Here is a 23,745-nt window from a genome sequence, read left to right as displayed (position 1 = left end):
TGTTGTTGTCTTGTCTTTTTGCTTGCGTGTTGCATCTTATCATGTCATCATGTGCATTGCATCATCATGTTTTAAAACTTGCATTCGTCTGGGTTCTTCGAGTTCTCTCCGTTATCCGTTCTGAGCCCAAACACACTTACACGCGCCCGCGGCATGTCCGAAATAGTATTTTATAAGTGGCCAGAAAATGTTCTCGAAATGGGATGAGAGTTGAGTGTGGTCTTATTATAGTGTAGATAGACCGCCTGTCAAGTTTCGTCGCATTCAGAGATCGTTTGATGCCCCAACGGATAACTATAGCGGCATTATAGCCGGTCAAACGTCGGACGTTTTCGGTCTCCGAAAACAGTCGCCGGGTCTCTCTCTCTCTCTCTTCTCTTCTCTCAGCTCGAGACCGTCTACACAGCCCACTGCTTACCGCCAGGCCCAACCTAACCTCTCTCGTCAGCCCGCGGCCCACCCCTCGCGCGTCCGAAAATTGTCCCGGACCCGACCCGAGCAGTCGTCACCGTTGGATCCGGATCATCCCCAAACATCTATAAAACATCTCCGTTTTGTTAATTGGACTCCCTAGCTATTTTATCCGCGATCGTCCGATTGCGATCGTAGGGTCAAGATAGCCCCTAACCTAACCCGTGGTGTATATATTCGTCCACCCCTAGTCCTTTTTGGTCAAACCCTAGAAATTAGGAGGTTTGTCCCTTCACCCGCCGCCGCACTCTCCACCTAATCCCCTCTCGGGATCTTCCCAGATCTGATCCAGCCAACCACGCGCAGCCAACCCCCCTTCCCCGTTTTCAGATCCATCATCCATCCCTTCGATCCATCTTCAGTCAACAAGCGCCAACGGTCAAATCCCGCAGGAGCCGATGCTCTCTGCGCCTCGATCCATCCTCACTTGCAAGATCAGCTCCGTCCTCTCCATTCCCGCCACAGATGAGCATCACACAGCTCTTTTCCTTCTCTTGTTGTCCTCGTCTCTCAACTCTCTCTCATCTCTCTCTCTTATCTTCACCAGGAGATCGCCACCAATCGAAGATGCAGCACCGTCCCGAGCTCCGTCCGTGACGCCAAGTCCCTGCCGTCCAGGACCTCCTCCTCGCCGCCCGTCGTCTTCGTTCAAGCCCGCCGCCGGCCGCCCGCGACCGCCTCCTCCGCATCTCCATCGCCTCGCCGAAGCTCCACCGGCGACCAGAGCCACCGGCCGCCCAAGCCTCGTGCGCTTCTTCCTCGAGGATCTCCTCGTCCCCAACCAGGACGCCATGGTCGGCCTCCTCTGCTCGAACCGCCGCCGCGCCCGTTCCCGACCCCCACAATCCTCTCCCACCTCGCCTGCTTCATCTCCGTGGAGTCCCGCGCCGTGCCGCCATGCCCGCTGAGCCCCTGTCGAGCCGCGCTGCTTCTTTCGAACCAGGAAGAGGACGAACGCCTCACCCGAGCGCCCGCGTTGACTCTCGCTGAACCGCTGCGTCGGCCTGCCTCCTTCCATCGTCCCAGCTTCCCCAGGCCCGCTCCTGCGCCCAGCGCCCGAGGCCCAGCCACTGTTTTGGCCCGGCCAAATAAGGCCCAATGTGAGCAGCCCAGTCCCACCAGATCCGGCCCGTATCCTGTTTTTTTACATAGAACGTTTTTCCTATTTTTCAGAGTCAACAGTTTTTACAGAAAAAACCCTCCTATTTCAAGCATATAATAACTCTTCATCTATGCAACAACAACAACAACAACAACAACAACAACAAAGCCTTTAGTCCCAAACAAGTTGGGGTAGGCTAGAGGTGAAACCCATAAGATCTCGCAACCAACTCATGGCTCTGGCACATGGATAGCAAGCTTCCACGCACCCATGTTCATAGCTAGCTCTTTGGTGATACTCCAATCCTTCAGGTCTCTCTTAACGGACTCCTCCCATGTCAAACTCGGTCTACCCCGCCCTCTCTTGACATTCTCCGCACGCTTTAGCCGTCCGCTATGCACTGGAGCTTCTGGAGGCCTGCGCTGAATATGCCCAAACCATCTCAGACGATGTTGGACAAGCTTCTCCTCAATTGGTGCTACCCCAACTCTATCTCGTATATCATCATTCCGGACTCGATCCTTCCTCGTGCGGCCACACATCCATCTCAACATACGCATCTCCGCCACATCTAACTGTTGAACATGTCGCCTTTTAGTCGGCCAACACGCTGCGCCATACAACATTGCGGGTCGAACCGCCGTCCTGTAGAACTTGCCTTTTAGCTTTTGTGGCACTCTCTTGTCACAGAGAATGCCAGAAGCTTGGCGCCACTTCATCCATCCGGCTTTGATTCGATGGTTCACATCTTCATCAATACCCCCATCCTCCTGCAACATTGACCCCAAATACCGAAAGGTGTCCTTCCAAGGTACCACCTGGCCATCAAGGCTAACCTCCTCCTCCTCACACCTAGTAGTACTGAAACCGCACATCATGTACTCGGTTTTAGTTCTACTAAGCCTAAACCCTTTCGATTCCAAGGTTTGTCTCCATAACTCTAACTTTCTATTTACCCCCATCCGACAATCGTCAACTAGCACCACATCATCTGCAAAGAGCATACACCATGGGATATCTCCTTGTATATCCCTTGTGACCTCATCCATCACCAATGCAAAAAGATAAGGGCTCAAAGCTGACCCCTGATGCAGTCCTATCTTAATCGGGAAGTCATCGGTGTCGACATCACTTGTTCGAACACTTGTCACAACATTATCATACATGTCCTTGATGAGGGTAATGTACTTTGCTGGGACTTTGTGTTTCTCCAAGGCCCACCACATGACATTCCGCGGTATCTTATCATAGGCCTTCTCCAAGTCAATGAACACCATATGCAAGTCCTTCTTTTGCTCCCTATATCTCTCCATAAGTTGTCGTACCAAGAAAATGGCTTCCATGGTCGACCTCCCAGGCATTAAACCAAACTGATTTTTGGTCACGCTTGTCAGTCTTCTTAAGCGGTGCTCAATGACTCTGTCCCATAGCTTTATTGTATGGCTCATCAGCTTAATTCCATGATAATTAGTACAACTCTGAACATCCCCCTTGTTCTTGAAGATTGGTACTAATATACTCCGTCTCCATTCTTCTGGCATCTTGTTTGCCCGAAAAATGAGGTTGAAAAGCTTGGTTGAAAAGATTAGTACAACTCTTCATCTATGCACCGGATTAAAATGATTTATATATGAAACTTGCTTAGATTTTCATCTAGTTTAATAATATGCAACTTTCATCTATGTTTAAAATGATGTTTGGTTAAATTTGCTCCTATGCCATGCTAAAATGATTTATTTCATAACTAAATAACCGTAGCTCCAATTTAAATAATCTTTATATGTAAATGGGGTGGAAAAATGCCTAGATTTACTTGGTGCACTCATCTTGCATGTTTAACAACTATAAAATTATGTTTAGGTCAGAACAGTACCAAACCTAATATATGCATATGAGGAGTTTTTGGACTTGTTGTTTTGTTATTCCGGCCTCATTTAAACTTGCCTAGATAGATAGTTTCTTCATGCTTCCCCTCTTGCCATGTTTAACAACATTTAATATTGTTGAGTTCATAAACGAGATCGAACTAAATAAGTCATGTGGTGTTCTGTCAATATGCAACTCGTTGCATACTGAGCTCCACTTAATTTGTAGAATTGCTTGTGCATTTTGCCATGCCATGCTTCATTAAACCGGACATGCATCATACTTCATTGTGCATCATTCCATGTTTATGTGATGTTTGTTTACGATGTTGTTTGCTTCTTTCCGGTGATGCTTCTTCGGGTTGTTTCCGTTAACGTCGTGTTGTGAGGATTCGTTCGACTACGTCCGTTTATCTTCTTCATGGACTCGTTCTTCTTCCTTGCGGGATTTCAGGCAAGATGACCATACCCTCGAAATCACTTCTATCTTTGCTTGCTAATTGCTCGCTCTTTTGCTATGCATATGCTGCGATACCTACCACTTGCTTATCATGCCTCTCATATTGTTGAACCAAGCCTCTAACCCACCTTGTCCTAGCAAACTGTTGTTTGGCTATGTTACCGCTTTGCTCAGCCCCTCTTATAGCGTTGTTAGTTGCAGGTGAAGATTGGAGCTTGTTCCATGTTGGGACATGGATATTTTGTTGGGATATCACAATATCTCTTATTTAATTAATGCATCTATATACTTGGTAAAAGGTGGAAGGCTCGGCCTTATGCCTGGTGTTTTGTTCCACTCTTGCCGCCCTAGTTTCCGTCATATCGGTGTTATGTTCCCGGATTTTGCGTTCCTTACGCGGTTGAGTTATAATGGGAACCCCTTGACAGTTCGCTTTGAGTAAAACTCCTCCAGCAAGGCCCAACATTGGTTTTACCTTTTGCCACCTAGCATTTTTCCCTTGGGAGTCGCGCATCCCGAGGGTCATCTTTATTTTAACCCCCCCGGGCCAGTGCTTGTCTAAGTGTTGGTCCAAACTAGAGCCACTTGCGGCGCCACCTCGGGGAAACTTGAGGGCTGGTTTTAGCTGTACGTAGTGTTCATCCGGTGTTGCCCTGAGAACGAGATATGTGCAGCTCCTATCAGGATGTCGGCGCATCGGGCGGTCTTGCTGGACTTGTTTTACCATTGTCGAGGATGTCTTGTAACCGGGATTCCGAGTCTGATTGGGTCTTCCCGCTAGAAGGAATATCCTTCGTTGACCGTGAGAGCTTGTGATGGGCTAAGTTGGGACATCCCTGCAGGGATTTGAACTTTCGAAAGTCGTGCCCGCGGTTATGGGCAGATGGGAATTTGTTAATGTCCGATTGTAGAAAACCTGAAGTTGACCTTAATTAAAATACATCAACCGCGTGTGTAACCGTGATGGTCTCTTCTCGGCGGAGTCCAGGAAGTGAACACGGTGTTGGAGTAATGCTTGACGTAGGTTGTTCTAGGATCACTTCTTGATCATTAGTTGTTCGACCGTGCTTTCGCCTTCTCTTCTCGCTCTCTTTTGCGAATATGTTTAGCCACCATATATGCTAGTCGCTTGCTGCAGCTCCACCTCATACCTTTTACCCTTCCTATAAGCTTAAATAGTCTTGATCGCGAGGGTGTGAGATTGCTGAGTCTCCGTGACTCACAGATACTTCCAAAACCAGTTTGCAGGTGCCGTTGAACCGTGCAGATGACGCAACCAAGCTCAAGGAGGAGCTCGATGAAGATCTCGTTCTTTGTGTTGTTCTGTTTCCAGTTGATCAGTAGTGGAGCCCAGTCGGGTCGATCGGGGATCTGTGTAGCATTTGGGGTAGTCTTCTTTTATTTTGGTTCCGTAGTCGGATCTTGATTGTATCTGATTGATGTAATGCTTTAATTCATGTAATTGTGTGAAGTGGCGAGTGTAAGCCAACTATGTATCTTTTCCCTTATTGTATTACATGGGTTGTTTGCGAAGATTACCTCACTTGCGACATTGCTTTCAATGCGGTTATGCCTCTAAGTCGTGCTTCGACGCGTGAGAGATATAGCTGCATCGAGGGCGTTACACATGACGCATAGGAGCTAAGGAAATAGCAATTCTAGATAAACTATGCGCTTCATAATTACTAGGGCGACCTTCAAAATTAAATTTGCAGTTAAAAAGGGAAGCTCGTTCTTTAACCTCGGAGACTATCGCTCCATATCTACCTTGATATCCGTTCGCAATGTCTCCTATAACCTGCTTAGAATCGGAGGGCACAATAAATTGTTGGAGATGGAGATCCTCCGCCAAGCACAGTGCTTCCTGGCAGGCTATTGCTTCAACTGTGGCTGGATCGTCGACACCCGCCACAACGAGAGCCGAACTCCCAAGGTATGTCCCGTTCTGATCACGACAGACTGCTACCATCGAGCCTCCTCTTCCACGTCTAATCCCTGCATCCAGATGAATTTTCACAAAGTCTTGCAGTGGAGCTCTTGGTTGCCTGCAGTAGCGGCCCTCTCTCCTGGGTACGCCTATATCTCCCCTGCAGCAAGTCCAACTTCCGACTCGCTGAAGGGGCCAGCCCACTCACACGGGAGCCCACAGCCTTTTTGTCTGTTTTTTGTTTTCGTTTTTTGCTTTCAAAAGCATTTCAAAATGTTAATCAAGCATTCATAAAATGTTGCACATGTATAGAAAATTGTTGATCATGTATTACAAAAAATGAATTTTTATCATGTATATAAAATTATTAATCAAACATTTAAAAAAATATTGAACAAGTATTTGAAAAATGTTCAGCAAGTATTTAAAAAATCTTCAAGGTGTATAAATATTTTTGACCATTTATTAAAAAAATAGTGGAAAATTTTGTTCATGTATAGAAAAATATTAATCAAGCATTTGAACAAAATGTTTAACAAGTTTTTAAAAATGCAATCAATCATCTAAAAAAGGGCCAGATGTGTATACAAAAAATGTTAACCATGTGTAAAAAATGTTAATATTTCATTTAAAAATGTTAATCAAGCATTTGAGAAAAAAAATTAATATGCATAGAGAAAATGTTGACCATTTATTAGATAATGTTAATCCTGTATTTAAAAAAATTAATCAAGCATTTGAATAAAATAAAAGTATGTATAGGAATAATGTTAAGCATGTACACAAAAAAGGTTAATCTTATATTTGAAAAAGTTTAAAAGTTTGTATCGTAAAAATGTTGATCATGTATACAAAAGAATGTTAATCTTGTATTTAAAAATGTTAAACATGTATTAGAAAAAAATTAACATATACAAAAAATATTGAATGAAATCCAAAAGAAACAAAGAAAACTAAGAAAGAAACGACATAAAAACTAAAGGAAACGGAAAATTTATAAAACAAAAAAAATGAAGGCAACCGGGATCCATCCCTGGTACTCCCAGTTTTCCTCTTCTATTTTTCAACTGCGCGAAAATGGCGACCACGACCAGGAAAACTTCGAGACTTTCTGAGGAGTGGCTAAATTTTTAAATTTTGGGGTGAGGAATGGCTTAATGTGAGATACAGTCGCCGCGCTCTCTCCCGGGCTAAATTCTTTCGGTCCAAAACTCGTAATCGCTGGGCGGGCCAAGGCCTGAAATCCTACCAAAACGCCCACCTTCCTTCCTGTCGATCAAAACCTAAACTACAGTCCCCTCCCGTCTAAAAAAAACAGAAAAAGAAAACTCCAGTCCCCTGCTCTCAATACCAAGCGGCCACTGGCGGCGACGGGCGGCGGCGGACGGCGGCATCGGGCTGAGAAGCTCCCGGGATCCCCTCCCCCAGCTCGACCGCCTCATCTCAATCGCAAGCAACTGGCGGCGGCCATCGGCTGCGGACGGCGACGGCGGGCTGAGCAGCTCCCCTTCCCCAGGTCACCGCCGTCCCCCCCTCTGCTCGCGGCCTCCCCTTCCCAGGTCGCCAGCCTCCATCGGATCCCGGCAACGAGCTCGGCCTCCCCTCCGACCATGAGCAAACAAAAACCATCACAAGGTATGGAACTATGGATTGTACTGCACTACTGCTCTAGTTCTGTACTGCATGATGAATTGTTTTCTTTTGTGAACTGTTCATGTTTTGAGACAATCATTTGTTATGTTAAGATTAATTTGAGCAGAAAATGGTTACCTTTGACACATTGAGACCATTAGCAGTGGCAAAGTTATAGATTCATAAGGTGTTCTGTGGTAATCTATTTGTTAAGTTGAGAAGATTGCTTGCATTTGGGGTATACTTTCACTATGGGAAGGACCTACCTTGAATGTTTGCATGATCCCCTGCCTGTGCTAGTTTCTGCTTTGTTATGTGCAAATCAAGATAGATATGCATGCTTACAGCCTCCTGCAATCTGCAGAAAGTCACTGATGCGTGTTACTCCACTGTCGAATTTTGGTGCCCAGGATCTGCAATCTACTTTGTGGCGGCTTTCTGCGGTTAAGCGGTGCCACAAGCACCACTTAAAATGGCGACGGGAAAAAATGGAGAAACCTGCTTGTGATGACTTGCTGCTATAGTGTGCTGTCTATTATCAAGTACTTCCTCTGTTCATAAACATAAGACATTTTAGAGACTTGTGTCAAGTCTCTAAAACATCTTATATATGAGGACTTGTGTCAAGTCTTTAAAACATCTTATACATGAACAGAGGGAGTATATGTTGAATTGATGCTTGATTATATGTTTATTTTTATTTATTTATGTTGAAACGTTAAATAGGGTTTAGGATGCTATAGCGCACTCCGCTAAGAGGCTAGTGTGCTATTTAAAACTTTGCTTATTTATACTGCTCTACTACTCCAGCAAAGTCGGCAAGGCCAATGGAGCCGCCTTCCCCACGCACGGCGCTGGAGAACTTGACGCTGGTGGATGCCGATGCCCTCGACTGCGGTGTCTGCTTCCTCCCGCTCAAGCCGCCCATCTTCCAGGTACGTAGATACGTCCTCGCACGCACCATGGATATCTCCTGCGTTGCCAAGTATTTGTTATAACTACACCATAAGCCATGCTTCCAAACGTGCAGTGCATGGTGGGGCACGTGCTGTGCTTGCAGTGCCGCGACAAGCTGGCCTCGGCGCGGAGTTGTCACGTCTGCCGTGCTCCGATGGACGGCGGCTATCGCCGGAGCCACGCCATGGAGAAGCTGGTGGACTCCATCCGGGCGCCGTGCCCCAATGCCCCCTACGGGTGCGCCACCAAACCGGCATACCATGACCTCCAGCCTCACATCAAGGCCTGCCAGCACGCGCCGTGCCACTGCCCCGAGGAAGCCTGTGGCTTCGTCGGCAGCACGGAGACGCTGCTGGCCCACTTCACCACGGGGCACGGGTGGCCGTGCACCACCGACGTCCGCGCTGAGGAGTCGTTCCACATGGAACTCCGCGAGGGCTTCAACGTCGTTGATGTCGTCGACCTCGACGGCGCCATGAAGCTGCTGTTCCTGGTAATGGTGTCGCCTGAGCGCCTCGGACGGGCCATCTCCGCTGTATGCGTACGTCCTCCTCGAGCCGACGGCGATGAACCCAACTTCTATCTCTATGGGCTGGAGCTGGAGTTCGACCGCCCCAGTCGATGGCATGGTGACCGCCAGAAATCCTGTTTCGACGTAGAATGCACTGATCTTTCCGATGGGCTGCCGAATGCCGACGACCGCTTCCAGTTCCTCGTGCCCCATATTATTGTTCTACCATATGACGACAATCCTATCAACATCAGAGCCTGTATTTACACCCAGATCCGGTAGTTCGGTGCTGGCCGACTACTGCCTCAAACTGCATATGCCAAACTCGTTTTTGGATGTGCAGGCTTGAGCTTGATTATGGATATCAAAAATTGGAAATGCAGAACTCTTCCATTAATTTGTGTCAGTTGTTGAGTGAGATCGATGTCAATAATCGACGGATGCCTTAACTTGATTGTTTTTATTTTTATTTTGTTTGCGAAAAGGGCTAAGGCCTTATACAATTGACCTTATAAACATGCGGTCTTCTTTCTCCTGCATTCACCGACGGCGAGCGGTGATCATAGCTCGATGCCACCTCTAGGCCTCCACCTTGAAAGAGCAAACTTTTTGAAACCCAGGAACATGTAGAAGCAGCCCCGGGAAGTAGTTGATGCAGACGAGGAGACGCCATCAACGATGATGTAGGAAGCATGAATTTTAAAGCATGTAATCGCAGTTGTAATATCCCATTGGTTAATTGGTTAGGGCCGTTTTTGTGTCTCCGATTTCAGGTATCCTATTCCTGGTTATATTCAATGTTTTGTTGATCTAATATAAACCATGTTTTGTTTTATTTTTAAACTCTATACTTGGTTATATTCATTGTTCTGTTGATCTAATATAAATCAGATCTGAACTAAAAAAAAACTCTATATATTGGAGGAGAAATCAACGCTTATGCTCAGTGGCGGTGCTACATGTTTGTTTGTGATGTCAAGTGACATTACAAAGTTTGATTAGCTGCACTAATAAACTTATGTTTAACTATAACTTGCCTACACATACATAAGTACTCCCTTCGTAAAAAAATATATAAGATCGTTTAGATAACTAAAACACTCTTATTATATTTCTTTACGGAGCGAGTTCTATATAGGTAATAATTGCTTTGACGTCACTTGCTTGACTCAGCTGAATTAACAAACCCAATTTAGCAACCGGCAACCGCGTGTTACGCATTAATAGTTTTTAATCCATCTATCGGTAGGTCAGGTAAAATGCAGCATCGATCCGATCTTGCATTGCATTGCATTGCTTGCATGAGCAATTGAAAATGGCGACCCAGTGTCCTCCGATCAAGTACGTAGCAAAGGAGCAATGGCCGAGAAGCTGCGCGTCCTGCTCTTCCCCTTCTTCGCGACCAGCCACATCGAGCCCTTCACCGACCTCACCATCCGCCTCGTCGCGGCCGGGCCTAGCGACGCCGTGGAGGCCACCGTCGCCGTTACCCCGGCCAACGTCCCGGCCAAAATATATATTAGAGCATATGCACCCAGACCCTCTTTATCTAGCCATCTATTTTCTGCTTTAAGATTCGTGAAAATACGTTTCTTTTTTTTGTTTCTCCCACATAGAACATGTCTTGAAATTCAAACCTATGCAGTGTGACAAAGCTTTCTAAGTAGAATCTAGGATAAATCTTTCAGATTTTTTTGTTAAATATAAATATACAAAATACGTATTGTTTGATTAAAAAATTGTATTTTTAGAATTTATGTCGGACAAAAAATTCTGAAAGATTTATTCTAGATTCTAGTTAGAAAGCTTTGGCACGCTGCATAGGTTTGGACTTCAAAATATGTTCTATGTGGGAGAAACAAAAAAGAGAAAATTTCATATAGAAAGTTAGTTGTGTCACACGGATCTTAAAGTGATATTGGAGAGTTAGGATAGCAGGGCCTGAGTGCAAGTGCTCTAAAAATCCACGTCCAACGTCCCGGTCATCCAGTCCTTGCTGGAGCGCCGTCGTCCGAGGTACGGGCACACGGTAGTGGCTGTGAGGGTGGCCACGTACCCGTTCCCGGCCGTGGAGGTCCTCCCAGAGGGCGTGGAGAACCTCGGCAAGGCCGCGGCCGGCGACGCGTGGCGCATCGACGCGGCCGCCATGAGCGACGCACTGACGAGCCCGGCGCAGGAGGCGCTCCTTAGGGCGCTCTCCCCGGACGCCATCGTCACCGACGCTCACTTCGCGTGGAACGTCCGCCTCGCCCGCGAGCTTGGCGTGTCGTGCGTCGCGTTCAGCGCCATCGGCGCCTTCTCCATGCTCGCCATGCGCCACCTCCAGCTCGCGCTCGCGGGGGGCGACGCCGCTGGTGTCGCTGACGGCGGCGATGACGATGCCGTGGACCGTGGTCGTCCCCCGGTTCCCGGCCCCTCGTGTACGGATACCCAGGACCGAGCTGCCGGAGTTGCTCATGAGCACAGACTGTTGTATAAATTATGCATCTCTGGGATGCCATTAGCAGGAACTGATTGCATCTAGATCACCTAAAAGCATGAACAGAGAAGGGTTTAGGGGATCATTACATGTCACGGCAGTGGACATGATCGCCTGCTTGGTGCAGGCTTGATGCAGGGGTGATGTAGTTGAGGTAGCAGTCCTCCTCAACGTCCTGATGCCCTCAGGATGCCACCGGCACTGCCCAGGGACAGCAGCGGCGGCTGGAGTAGGTCTTCCTGTTGCTGCAGCGCTCCCCCCGATCGGATGGGGTGAGAGAATATCGGGAGGGGAGTGAAACCGTACGAAAATTGTGATTGCGCAGGCTGCCAACCCTTTCCCGTACCCCCTTTTATGTAGCGCTGGCGACAGGGGACCTAAAACATCAGTGTGCAAACTATACGTTTCTATGGGTCCTTGTTTGTTTCGTGTGTATGTCATGTGTGTGGGCGTGTGCATGTGTGGCAACCTGCTGCGATGCATCTTCTATATACCTCTGACAGGTCCACGCGGAAAAAAATAACCCGTTTGGTTACCCGCATTTATTGTTGGGCCTGCATAGCACGAACATTAAATACTATGTAAATTTGCTACTTTCGACTCAGAATAGATTACATTTGAGTACGCAATTAGAGAATTAGGAAGAAGATTGAACACATGAGGGGTGGAGGATTGCCATCCGTCGATTCTGCACCGACGGCTTCTAGGGTTCATATCTTATTTTTGGATTACATCAGGGGTGGAGATTGGGGTACAAACTTCTAATCTAGCCACGGCGGTCCTAGAGTCGCGTCGAGCGGCGGCCTCATCCTCTTCGTCAAGAATGATGGGTCTTGCACGGTCGCCTGCCGCCGGCGCCCTGGCCACCATCTGCACCTCGTCGTTGTCATCCTCCGGCGACCCAAACGTCGTACACAGTACGCCGCCATACGCTGATCTTCAGGTGCCTTGTGCTTGGCCCATCTTGTCCGCTGTCCAGCGTCGCCGGAGTCTACCTAATTCATGGCAATGTCCACTGACATTGCGCCCTTGGCTGGGTCCGGAATCAGTGTCTTCAGCTCGTCCGACGTAGCCTTCTTCATCACAACATCAGCCTTCTAGTGCATGTCATCGATGTTGCTGAAGTTCGAGCACACCTGCTCAAACTTCGTGCGGTCACCGAGCGAGCACCTAAGGAAGAAGGCCCTCCATCCAATGCCCAGGGGAAAGGGTTACCACACATCTGTCCTGGATGTAACCAAATAACCGGAATTGTGTTTCCCCTCAAAAAAGTCTGCAACCAAACAACAGGCATTCCGTTTTAACACATGTAAGCTAGAGGGGATGCACGCAACCAATCAACATACAAATGTTGATTTTTTGCATGTATATGCTCAGCCAGACCCAGTTAGAACAAGTATGTAAAGTGTGTAAAAACGATGCAGGTAACCAAACGCACCCCTAAGCATTTCATGTTTGTAGATATCGAGTTGGCTAGAGTGTGGCGCGTGCTTTGCCGCGCCATTTTCAGTTGACCGCGGCCGGGTCGGATTGCCGGGTTGAGTGCACGAGCCACATAAGGCTATTCTGCTAAATAAAACATAAGGTGAGCTATTGGATGTCTGTGAGTTCAGTCAAAATGAAAAAAAGGCGAGGGGCAAAAGGATGGATTATGTGCTCCTCTGTTTATTGAGCTTGTGCTCTGTTCTACCGTCCAAAAAAAAACTTGCCCTCTGTTCTTCTGTGTAGGAATTTCGTGGAACAGCTGTGTGTGTGTGTGTGTGTGTGTGTGTGTTTGTGTGAGTCCACCGTGTGAAAAGCTAGAGAGTGAATCTCATTGCTGACACAAATCCGTGGCCTCGCCGCCGCCAACGTCTCCAGCGACGCCATCCCGCCGCCTCCTGGAGACCTCTTTCAGACTCCATGCCCACGCCCACCCAAGCGGAAGCGGGCCGCGCCGTCGCCCAAGACCCCGACCCAGGCCGAGCCCAAGCGGCACGGCAGAGGGGAGTTCGCGCCGGGGACGTCAAGCGGCGGGAGGGGGCGGAGTCGGACGCCGAGGACCCAAAGGTGGATGACTGCCGCGTGTGCTTCCGCGCCGGCGGCGGGGTCATGGTGGAGCGTGACGCGTGCCGGAGATGGACTGGGCGTGCCCGTACGTAGTGAGAGTGAGACTGCGAGGCCGAGCATGAGTGGAGGGTGATGGACAGGCCCAAGCCTGGTTGTTTGTAAAATTCATGGAAAGGGAGGATATATGGCCTGCAAAAGATTGGAATCCGAAAAATACCTGAGCATGTTCAGTGTCATCAAAAGCACTGCTCTGGAGAAGGCCACTCTTCCCAAATCATTGCCTTGCAGGGATAAGTATGGCTATTCATGTGTTGTTGCATGTTTCATCAGCTTCTTCCTGATGAAAACTGTTACTGAGTAGAGGTCTTGTGCCAAGAGAAATGGAGGAGATCTCTACATTTGTCAAGGATGCAATTTGCAATGACCATTGTCTTTGCCTAGGACGCTGCCTTTACATTCATGGTGTGCCTGGTAATGGCAAGGTAACCAACCTTATTTCATGGCCGTCGTGATGGTTTGATTTCTTTTCCTGTGGCTGAATGCTAAACTGCATTTTCTGCACCTGCTTTCTTGACTGGCAGACTATGAGTGTACTTGCAGTCATGAGGAGGAGGTTGAGATCTGAATTTGATTCTGGAGGTCCGAGGCCCTATTGTTCTATAGAAATAAATCCATGGTCTCAAATTACCTTCTCCAGAGAACATCTACAAGGTATACAAACTTCTAAGTTAGTTAAGAAATGCCAAATTCCTAGTCAAGCATAGCATATACATTCCATTATCAGTCAACAAACATAGACTTATAACAGGTCCACTTTATTGAATATGCAGGTTATATATGGACAGTTGAGTGGGCATAGGGTGGGATGGAAATAAGCTCTTCATTATTAAACAGAGCACTTTTCAGATGCCAAGAAAATTTGAAAGCAAGCAAACCAGCCAATTGTTTTGCTCATCGACAAGCTTGATCTCCTTTTGACAAGAAATCAGCCGGTAATATAATCCAGCTGAACTTAATCAATTAGTTGTACAAATTTATAGTTTATTTTTGAGAAAATGCCCGATCTTGCCATCGTTTGGCCTTCTGATTGCTGTATGATATATGTTCATGTTCATGTTCGTTTGGATTAATCTTTCTAGCTATCAGGTCCTGTATAACATTCTTGATTGGCCCACCAAGCCAAATTCAAACCTAGTTATTATGGGTACCTACTATAACTCTGTCTTGGTTTCTGATTTTGATCTCTAGCCTATTATTTATTCTTTGGTGTTTTGTTACTGAATGCAGTTATAGCAAACACAATGGATCTTCCAGAAAAACTATTGCCGCGTATCTCTACTCCTAATGTCTCAGTTGGTAGGTCGCGTTCCGGGTTTTATTTTCGTCCCACCATTTTCGTCCGGGTTTTTTCGTCCTCCCATCGATCTCCCACACCCCCACCTCACCCGCACGCAACAAAAAAAACCAGCACGCAGAAAAAAACCACTCGTGCGATCACGATCCCCTCCCCTCGTGCGATCACGTACTCCCGAACCCCTCGCGCGATCCTGATCCGTTGCGCCCTGTCAGCTTCGTAGCCACCGCCGCCGCCGCCGCGGACGACCTGACGGACAAACCGCAGTCGGAACTCGTGCGTCCTCCCTCTTTCAGGTTCCTCGCCGCCGCCGCCGCCGACCTCACTGACAACCCGCCGTGGGATCTCATGCGGGGCCCGATCTCCTGCGTGATAGATCTATTTGTTGGCTCGTGGCAACCCTCCACCTGCAGCTGCCGCCCACGCCCGCACCCCGCACCACAGCCCCCTCTGCAGGTTCTCATCGCCGCCACTGATTTCTCATTCTGTCGTGCTAGGTTGAACGCCGGCCGGAGCTGGTTGGCCACGGAGATGGCCATCTGCGTCGTCGTCCTTGGGCTGAGATGGGGAGGGGCGGTCGAGATGAAGAGAGGAGGGAGAGGGAGACGGCGAGCCCATGGAGAAGCGCAACCAAGAGCCGTCCCCGTCGTCGTCCTTGGGCTGAGAAGGGGAGGGGAGGACGATATGAAGAGAGGAGGGAGACTGAGACAGGGAGCCCATGGAGAAGCACAACCGGGAGCAAATCTGTCCGTCAGCGGTACGAAGGCGACAGCCCCCTCCACCTCCGTGCGGCCTGTCTTATTTGATATTGTGTGTGCGTGCCTGTCTAAATTGTTTGAATGATTTGCTCCGTCACTGCGCATTCCTACTATCCTAACGATGGCTGCCAAAACATTTGTTGTTCGTTCAGGTTCTTTCAATACTGCACCTGCTTCCTCTTCCTCTGCTTCGAATCGATCTTTAGTAGGTACGAACCATGGTCTTGAAGCTCATGCATGTTCACTGTTTTCTGCAGAATACATGGATAATTAAAACCTATACGGGAGACGGACATTCTTCTTCCACTTCTCTACATCATGCTACCCACCGGGCGTGGATATTCACCTCCACCAATTTCATTGATCCTATGTGCTACTTCAGTTTATTAGCTATGTTTATACACTGTTCTTAAAGGCCTAAGCCAAAATCGCATGTTAATTCCCTGTGCAATTTTTGTTATCCTAATACACCTTGGCAAAAAAAATTGTCACTCAAGATCGAACTCACAGTACTTAACTTTATACCTTCAATGCTTTTAACTGGGTGTGTGATTCTTTTTTTACTAAATAAGATTAGCTTCTCCCTATGCATCTGTTGTTTGTTTGATAATTTATTGGGCATATTTTCAACTGGAAGACACAAAGGAGGTGGCGTAGTGGCATGGAGATCCTGGTGTTGAGTGTCTTGTTTGTCTGGCTACTGTTCTGAATAGATGCTAACACTAATTATTGAGGCTAAATGATACTGTTATACCGCTTTCTTGGCCTAAATATTATTTAGTAAACATCTTTGTTCCATATCCTATTAATATGTGTGCATCTTATCAATTTATTCCCATTGGTGCAATGCCTATTTGATTTTATTATTAGATATTATGGGAAAGTTAATACTAAGTACCGCCCTTGAGCAAGCGCTTTCTATTTATGTGATTCAGTTAACGAATTCAGTTTTCCGTGGCCGATGAATACAGTAGGAGCCTGGGATCTTTTAACCGCAGAGATGCTTAATTAGTAATCAAAAAAATGCATCATTTCTTTGTTGGAATTCTATTGGTTCGGCCATCGACACGTCTCTCTTCAAGGCAATGTCAGGTCTAAGGTGAGCTCATCATATTTTCTTTCTTCAATCTTAGGTGAAGATTTATTTCCTGTGCACTAAGATCCATTTTTTACGTGAATGAGGAGGCCAGACAGCATTTTACGAACCGTTTATGTCTCTGAACCGGACCATACCGTGGGTGATTGATGATTGTCTTAGTGTGCATAGCTATATTCTTGGGTGCATGTTAGATCTAATAATTTTGACAATATATTAGGTGACAGACGAACGATTTGCTGATACGTTTGCATTTATCGAGTTCGGTGCAGAAGGTATTATTATATCTTCAGATGCTACATTTACATTTTCAGCAGTTAATTGATGGTTTGATACATGGCACATTTAATATAGCGGGTGCTAGAGCTGCACTTAACCTTGGTAGCACAATGCTTGGGTTCTACCCTGTTAGAGTCTTGCCTTCAAAGACAACTATCTTACCTGTGAATCCAGAAATTCTTCCGGTGGTAGGTTGTTTGATGTTTCACCTTCTACCAGCTCTATTCTACTTATCCACAATACTAACAACAATATCCTATTCTTCCTGGCCCGTAGATGGAGGATTAGGAAGAAATGGTCCTATAAATGGTTTATTGTAAAATATGGATAAGAAGGTACACACTCATGTTCTACTTTGACATCGTATTGTCTTTCACTTGCTCATTTTCTCATCTTACAATTTTTTATTTCAAGACACCGCAATCAAATCAGATGTTTAATTACAATTTACATGTTTTCTCTGCAGGTTACTCAATTAGATGTAAAGAGTTTCTTTGAAGAACTTTGTGGTGAGGTGAGTTATGGCGCATATCCAATCATCGTGGCGCATAGCTTCTAAATAAGTATCTGTCTCATGGTGTAAAAAGTCCATAACTTTTGTGAGACTAGCTCTAAGACTGAAATATTTAAGTAACACTATATGCTCCTCTCCTTATCAATATGAAGAAAACTGAACAACGTACCTTGCATGAGTTGTAAATAAATAATTCTCAATTTATCAATACTGAACGTGACATTTGAATGTGTTCAATAGGCTATGTTGATTGCCCTGGTGAATGACAGTGATATCTTTGGGGAAGCTTCAGAAAGTACATCAACTTCTGCAACATTTGTACCTACTGCAGATCTTACGAGTATAGATCAGCTTCTCAAAACAGTATGTCCTTGTCAGAATCATTATTTAGCATGTGAAGTCATTTTTGTTCTTTGTTCTACACAGTATAATCATTATTTTGTGTTTGCGCTTCTGTGGTGGAGTTAATGAGCCAGGATGAAGTTCGAGAAGTTGCATTACACCATGTAAATATTAAGGTTCCACTTTAATGAGCTGTGGAAGACAAGTGCACCGGTAACTCCCTATAACTTTTAGGAGGGAGTAGATGATGAATGTTTGAAGACATGCAAAGTTTTGCAAGGGATTTCAAAGAAGCACTCGAAATAAAGTTGTTGGTTGGAATTCCGATATATCTAAATGACAACGTTTACTTCCGTTTGGCATTCCAACGAGTATAGACGGGTAATGAATTCATAATAGAAACATTTATTTTTGTTATCACTATATTATTTATATTATTAATTTAAAAAATTGCAGGAATGTGTATGGCTATTTTGTTTTTCACTAGGTCAATGCCCGTGCGTTGCAACGAGACAAAATATTTTTTCAAAAAGTTGAACATAGTCGGAAATATATATAATTCCCACATCTTAAACTTTGATAATTCTGATATCTATTTATGCACATACATTTCTCGAAAAAGAAACAAATACAAGCTTCACCGATAAAAATGTAGACTGGGCCTGATCCAAGAAATAGAAGACTTGTACATTGATTGCATCCACCGATAAAATCCCAAATGTGTGTGGGCAAGACTATCTTCGTGTTTTCATAATATAAAAAATAGTAGGTAAGTGTCAATCTGTTGCTGGTTCAGAATTTGATAAGGTTGAAAACTTTGTATGAAAATCTTTGTAATTCTTTTGAGTTGTGGAAGAGATAATACTTCGATAATATGCACTGGATGGCGGAGGACGAAAAATAAATAAGGTGGGGCAGCTCTAAAGCATAAAAAAATTCCGATGGAAAACCAAATTAGTTCATGCACACTAAAATGCACACAAATACTTTTTAAAATCATGCTATTGTCTGGTCATTTTCTCAAAATGACACTAAAATTTGAATAATAATTACTTCTCTCCTTTGTCTTCGTCTGAACAGTAATACTTATTCACATATTTTGTTAGCTTGCTTCAAAAATTATGAATCCTGTTATGGTGTGGTTGCCTATACTCAAGATGATTTCACATTAGCTTCAGAGGACATGTATGTTGCGTATCCTTTGCCTGCTGAGCACACACAGAAATTTTTCTATTGATATCGTTAACTGAAACATATTCCATTTTTGATCAATCGGTGGATTTGACTAATCTAGATATATTATAAGAGATATTATTCACGTATCATTTTCTTATTTCGAGTAAGCTTGAAACTGATGGACTCAGTTGGTTTGTGTATTGACTTTCTTTAGAGCCTGAATCTACAGAAACTAAGTAGAGGGTCGCCTTTTGTGCAGGAATTTGCAGCAGGTTTGATCTCTTGCGCGTGCTCCTCCGCTTTCCCTCTCGACCCTCCCCTTGCTCATCGCCATCCATTTTATTCAGAGTGTAGATGGCGGACAAAACACCTAAGCTCCAGGTGAGCTTCTACTCCATCCTGTAGGTGTCGTAATTTGTATGATGTTTCGTTATTAAGTTTTGCAATCTAATGGCTTGCTCTACTGTTTTTATTTTTAATCTCAACATTTAGAATTTTATCGGTCAGAGGTTACTTGAATGATTCATGGGAACTGGAATGTGGGGGGTCTCAAAGAATTTTTATAAATAAAAATCCAAATATCAACGTTTTCTAATCTCGCTCGATGGTTGAGGTCTTATATAGAACATCATCGGTATAATGATGTTGAAAGCAACCTGCCAACATCATTTTCTCCGAAACATTGAGAACCGATAGGATTCTATGTGTATTTACACTGACATTCTCCCTCCTTCGACTAACTGAACATTGAATTAATGTCGTACATGCATCCTACTTCATATGAGCAGCGCTCATGTTTCGAAAAAATAAACAGTGTGAGTTTACTATTAAAGTGGATGTCTTGTTTCTCCAGGAATGAGCTTAAAAAACACATGAGCTACTGTGACTAGGTGGCCACTTGATAAGGTGTATGTGTTAGTTTTATGTTCTGTAACATGTTAGCTGTAGGCAGTATTTTTGGACTGAGACTTGCTCCTGTTGTTTGTTTCAGATATTCAGTCTAAGATCTAAATTTCACCAATATGTCTTTTGTTTACATTTCCTGATGTGTTTTAGATGAACAGAATCACTTGTGTTTATATGGATAGTAGCTACTTTTACTTCAGCACATAAAGAACGAAATCTGTATGAGTATTTTTTAAAGCATTTCTACATAAGCAAAACATATCAAGGGGCAGTATGCTGGAATAAAATCATATATACAAATTTGTTTCTAGAGCAAGGATGAAAAGCACTCCATACACAAGGATGATGATCCATCTGTTTCTAGGATGGTGGGACTTGAGGTCAAACTGCACAGGTTTACATTCAACTTTGCTTGTTAATATTTCTGACATATACTTGATGGAATATACATAAATATGTGTTCTTTCTTATAGGTATGCACCAGATTCAAGATCGGCTACTTGATGAAATATACAGGAGACTCTCCTACTCAACATTACCTTAAAAAAAGAATCAAGGATCAGTTCAATGGGAATTGGAATGATGAAAACACTTGTTTGAGCACATCTGATCCTCATAATAGCATATTTTTAATAAATCACTGTAGTCAAATCACTTTTTTTATAATTTCTATAGTAAAATCACTTACTATTGTGTATAAGTGCCATTAAGGATCAACCTAGATCTGCGGGATAGTTTGGAATATATACCCAAGGCATTATAATTGCTCTATCTTATTATTAATTTCGTATATCATCACCTTAGACTACTCGAACTGTCGGCCATGCTTTGTGATTAAACAATTCTTGACTGATTAAATCCATTTCAAGTGTAATGCAAGTGTTGAATTGTGATCCATGAACAGCAAGCCCATTTGGGGAATGTATTTGAACAATGACCTAAGCAGTCGCACAAGTGGATCTGCACATATTATTATCAAGGTATCGTCTCATCTTTCAATTTTCTTTGCCACTCTAAAATAATCGGTTTTCTCTTTCATGTGAGCATTTTGATTTTTTTTCTATAAGCTTGACAAGAAAACTTAAAACAAATAATTAGAGAAGATTAACCGGGCGGGAGGAGAGGGAAGAAGGGATAAAGAGAAAAGAAATACATAGTAACGTTATATTGATTAAAGAGTTCTAGCAATGCATCTGCTTCTAACTATATATAAAGATCTTGCATGTGATTAACCGGGCGGGAGGAGATGGAAGAAGGGCTTGGCCACTTGGAGCGTGAGATGACTATTCGGTTGACCATTTGTGCTATCTATTCAATGTCATGCATCATAAAAACAAAGATTAGTTTTGTTGTTGTGGATTTTGCAGGAAAACAGAGTAGGTCATGGTGGATGAAGAGAACATTAACCGACAGACTTTTCGGTAAAAAAATTGGCTGCCTTGATTAGTTTATTTCTTATCAATTAAATTTGTATGTGAAGTACAAAAAGTTGATAATTGGGACAGAATTATGACTTTTACTATGTATCATTTTCATATATTCCTCAACAACACGTCTAGATTCATGTAGATAATAGTTTGAACACATCTAGTAATTTACATGTCTTCTGGGCAAGCTAAGCTATTTTCTTGATGATCCAAGCAGGTTGCTGATCAAATATAAAATATGTAATTTTATGGTTCAGTAATAAACAGGCAATTCAACTTATAGCTGGGGCAGCCTGATTTCCTCCTACACACGCCCGCTAGCTGGAGCAGTTACGACCAGGCAGTTGCGGAAGGTGATAGGTGTGGTGGTCGGCGGTGCCTGGGCTATTGATGTTCGATTTGGGAGGAAGAAGAGAGTGGCTGCTGCTTTTGGGAGGAAGAAGAGAGATTGAGCGTGCTGTTGCTTCCGTGTGTGGTCTTGGGAGAGGAATAAAAGAGAGTAGTAGAGAGCTTTAGAGAGATAGCAAAGGATTGAGAGGCTACTGCTATTTGTATTGCTGTCGATGCTTGCACAATGCCACTGGTTATTATACTGGGTTATTTATCTTTGAAAAAAAACAATCATTTTCTCCCTTTAATAGTTTAGTCATGACTTAGTTTTACTTACTAGCCTCTCTTCATAATTATTTTTGGATTAAGTCTAGCTTTTTATAAAGTTGTAAAGAATAGGACTATTTCATGCATCCCGATGGATATGGTTGCTATCCACCTAGAAAGGAATAAGATAGCATCCATGTTGTCGTCCCTTGTTGTTAGTTTGGATTCCTATTTACTTTGTGTGCCATTCCTTAATGCATGAATCAGTTGCAGTGTGAATGGGATTGACTTGTTATTTTGTTCAGTTTGTAAAAGGGTTGGTCTGTGCAAATTCTTAACACAGTCATCATAATTGCATTTATAGCAACTACCTATTATCGAAATGATAGACGGCTCCAAAATTATGGTTGTACTATGCTAAATTGCTAATTGCTATTACTAGGAATAAATACTCATGTATCTCTAAAAAGACTACTAATGTACTCCCTCTGTAAACAAAATGAAATTTATTTATGAACCGATTGTAATATTACCTCGGGTGAAGAATAACTTATACTCCACCCTAGGTGATGAATAGTATTACCATGTATATATAGTGTGTGTTGTGTGTGTGTGTGTGTGTGCTTCAGACATGTCGTTTAATTATCTATTTGGTTTATTCACTAATATATGATTGAATCGGGCATGTGCGCGCGAGGAGGGAAGAGGAGAGAACCATTGACATTTTTCATTGACATTTTTCATGCTCTGGACGAACATTTTTATGCATAGCTTTCCTTTCCATGAGAACGCACTAAGATGGGAAGGTGGTTGCCGCCCTTATCCCTTGCTGCTGGCCGACCACGACGATGTTGATCACCGGCTCACTTAAAATACAACCTGATGGATTTTGTGATAAGAGTGAGCAGGACGGAGGTTGGGTTCGGTATGTTTACTTACAAATTTACATTCTTGGCTTTGGGGGCGTCACAGGCGGCGCAATACCTCCTCCCTCTTGATGGCAGTGGTGAAAACACAAGGACACGGGGGAGGGGATCATGGCGGAGAGTGGGGCAGGCATTATGGGGGACTCCTCCTTAACGGTCTATGAGAAAGTATGGTGTGAAGGAGAGAGGGTGTCATAGTGAAAGTGAGGCAGACGTCACCCACTACGGTGGGAAACAAAGCAGAAAGGGTAGGGTCCGATGAGAAAAGGAGAGGGTGTGTCGTGGTGGTGGGGTTTTGCGTTGGTTTCACATGTTGGAAATAACATCACGAATAGTCTGGATAGCAACATTTCTTTCTTATATATGGGCCAAATTTGGGGCACCCGGACTATCAAGACGGTTGTAGTAGCCCGTTTGATGTCCGAACACATTCGGACGTATGAGGAGAAAAATAAGCTTAGACGTGAATACGACTTTAATTGTTTCTCTGATTCATTTATATGCATTGTTGTCCGTACCAGCCCGTAGCAATGCATGGGTGTTTTACTATTGTTTTGCATGATGGGTATGAGTTGAGAAAACAGTTTTTATTATAGTTGCTCAAGCATCGTGCGAATGAAGAAAAAAAAACTTTTTTGATATTGTGCGAGAATTTCTTAAGCGCATCAAGTAGATTTGAATAATTTGTAATATATTTTTAGTTGGATCATCGATTTATGTGTATACATCGTCAATTTGCCTTTTTGTTATCAATTTACATTACAAGTGAAGTAGACTTCAATTATTATGCAATTGTGTCCATGCTATATTGTTTCTTCCTGTGATATTTTACATGGATTATTTTATATACCTTCAGCAATATATTTCAGAAGCCCGTGGCAACGCACGTAAAAAATGCCCGTGTTGTTCGAGAGAAA

At 44.3% G+C, this 23,745-nt stretch overlaps 2 protein-coding genes and 1 pseudogene across 4 annotated transcripts; all 3 read left to right on the top strand.

Annotated features, from left to right (window-relative positions):
* The first annotated feature begins 7,154 nt into the window (after positions 1–7,154).
* Positions 7,155–9,358, top strand: LOC119304328 (E3 ubiquitin-protein ligase SINA-like 11). 3 transcript variants are annotated; one of them, XM_037581504.1, is made up of 3 exons: positions 7,155–7,460; positions 8,268–8,392; positions 8,488–9,358. In XM_037581504.1, the coding sequence occupies exons 1-3, from the start codon at positions 7,436–7,438 to the stop codon at positions 9,205–9,207; spliced, it is 870 nt and encodes a 289-aa protein (XP_037437401.1). In that variant the 5' UTR covers positions 7,155–7,435; the 3' UTR covers positions 9,208–9,358. The 3 variants fall into 3 exon arrangements, with proteins under 3 accessions (XP_037437401.1, XP_037437402.1, XP_037437403.1); XM_037581505.1 differs by having other exon boundaries at positions 7,868–8,392; XM_037581506.1 differs by having other exon boundaries at positions 7,822–8,392.
* A 926-nt stretch (positions 9,359–10,284) lies between these two features.
* Positions 10,285–11,537, top strand: LOC119300538 (UDP-glycosyltransferase 79A2-like). The gene is made up of 3 exons (XM_037577474.1): positions 10,285–10,425; positions 10,916–11,329; positions 11,433–11,537. The coding sequence occupies exons 1-3, from the start codon at positions 10,285–10,287 to the stop codon at positions 11,535–11,537; spliced, it is 660 nt and encodes a 219-aa protein (XP_037433371.1).
* Positions 11,538–13,306: 1,769 nt separating this feature from the next.
* Positions 13,307–14,701, top strand: LOC119300537 (annotated as a pseudogene).
* Positions 14,702–23,745: the final 9,044 nt, after the last annotated feature.

This window comes from Triticum dicoccoides, chromosome 5A (assembly GCF_002162155.2).
Source record: "Triticum dicoccoides isolate Atlit2015 ecotype Zavitan chromosome 5A, WEW_v2.0, whole genome shotgun sequence".
Classification (NCBI taxonomy): Eukaryota; Viridiplantae; Streptophyta; class Magnoliopsida; order Poales; family Poaceae; genus Triticum; species Triticum dicoccoides.
Note: the sequence above shows the minus strand (reverse complement) of the source record. Positions and strands in the feature narration are given on the sequence as shown.

Bases quoted from the DNA above. Each gene is read 5' to 3' on its own strand.
- LOC119304328 (XM_037581504.1), top strand. From the start codon at position 7,436: ATGAGCAAACAAAAACCATCACAAG. The intron at 7,461-8,267 runs GTATGGAACTAT...CTACTACTCCAG, and splicing joins CAAACAAAAACCATCACAAG to CAAAGTCGGCAAGGCCAATG. The intron at 8,393-8,487 runs GTACGTAGATAC...CCAAACGTGCAG, and splicing joins TCAAGCCGCCCATCTTCCAG to TGCATGGTGGGGCACGTGCT.
- LOC119300538 (XM_037577474.1), top strand. From the start codon at position 10,285: ATGGCCGAGAAGCTGCGCGTCCTGCTCTTCCCCTTCTTCGCGACCAGC. The intron at 10,426-10,915 runs GTCCCGGCCAAA...CCGGTCATCCAG, and splicing joins TCGCCGTTACCCCGGCCAAC to TCCTTGCTGGAGCGCCGTCG. The intron at 11,330-11,432 runs GTTCCCGGCCCC...TGCCATTAGCAG, and splicing joins TGGACCGTGGTCGTCCCCCG to GAACTGATTGCATCTAGATC.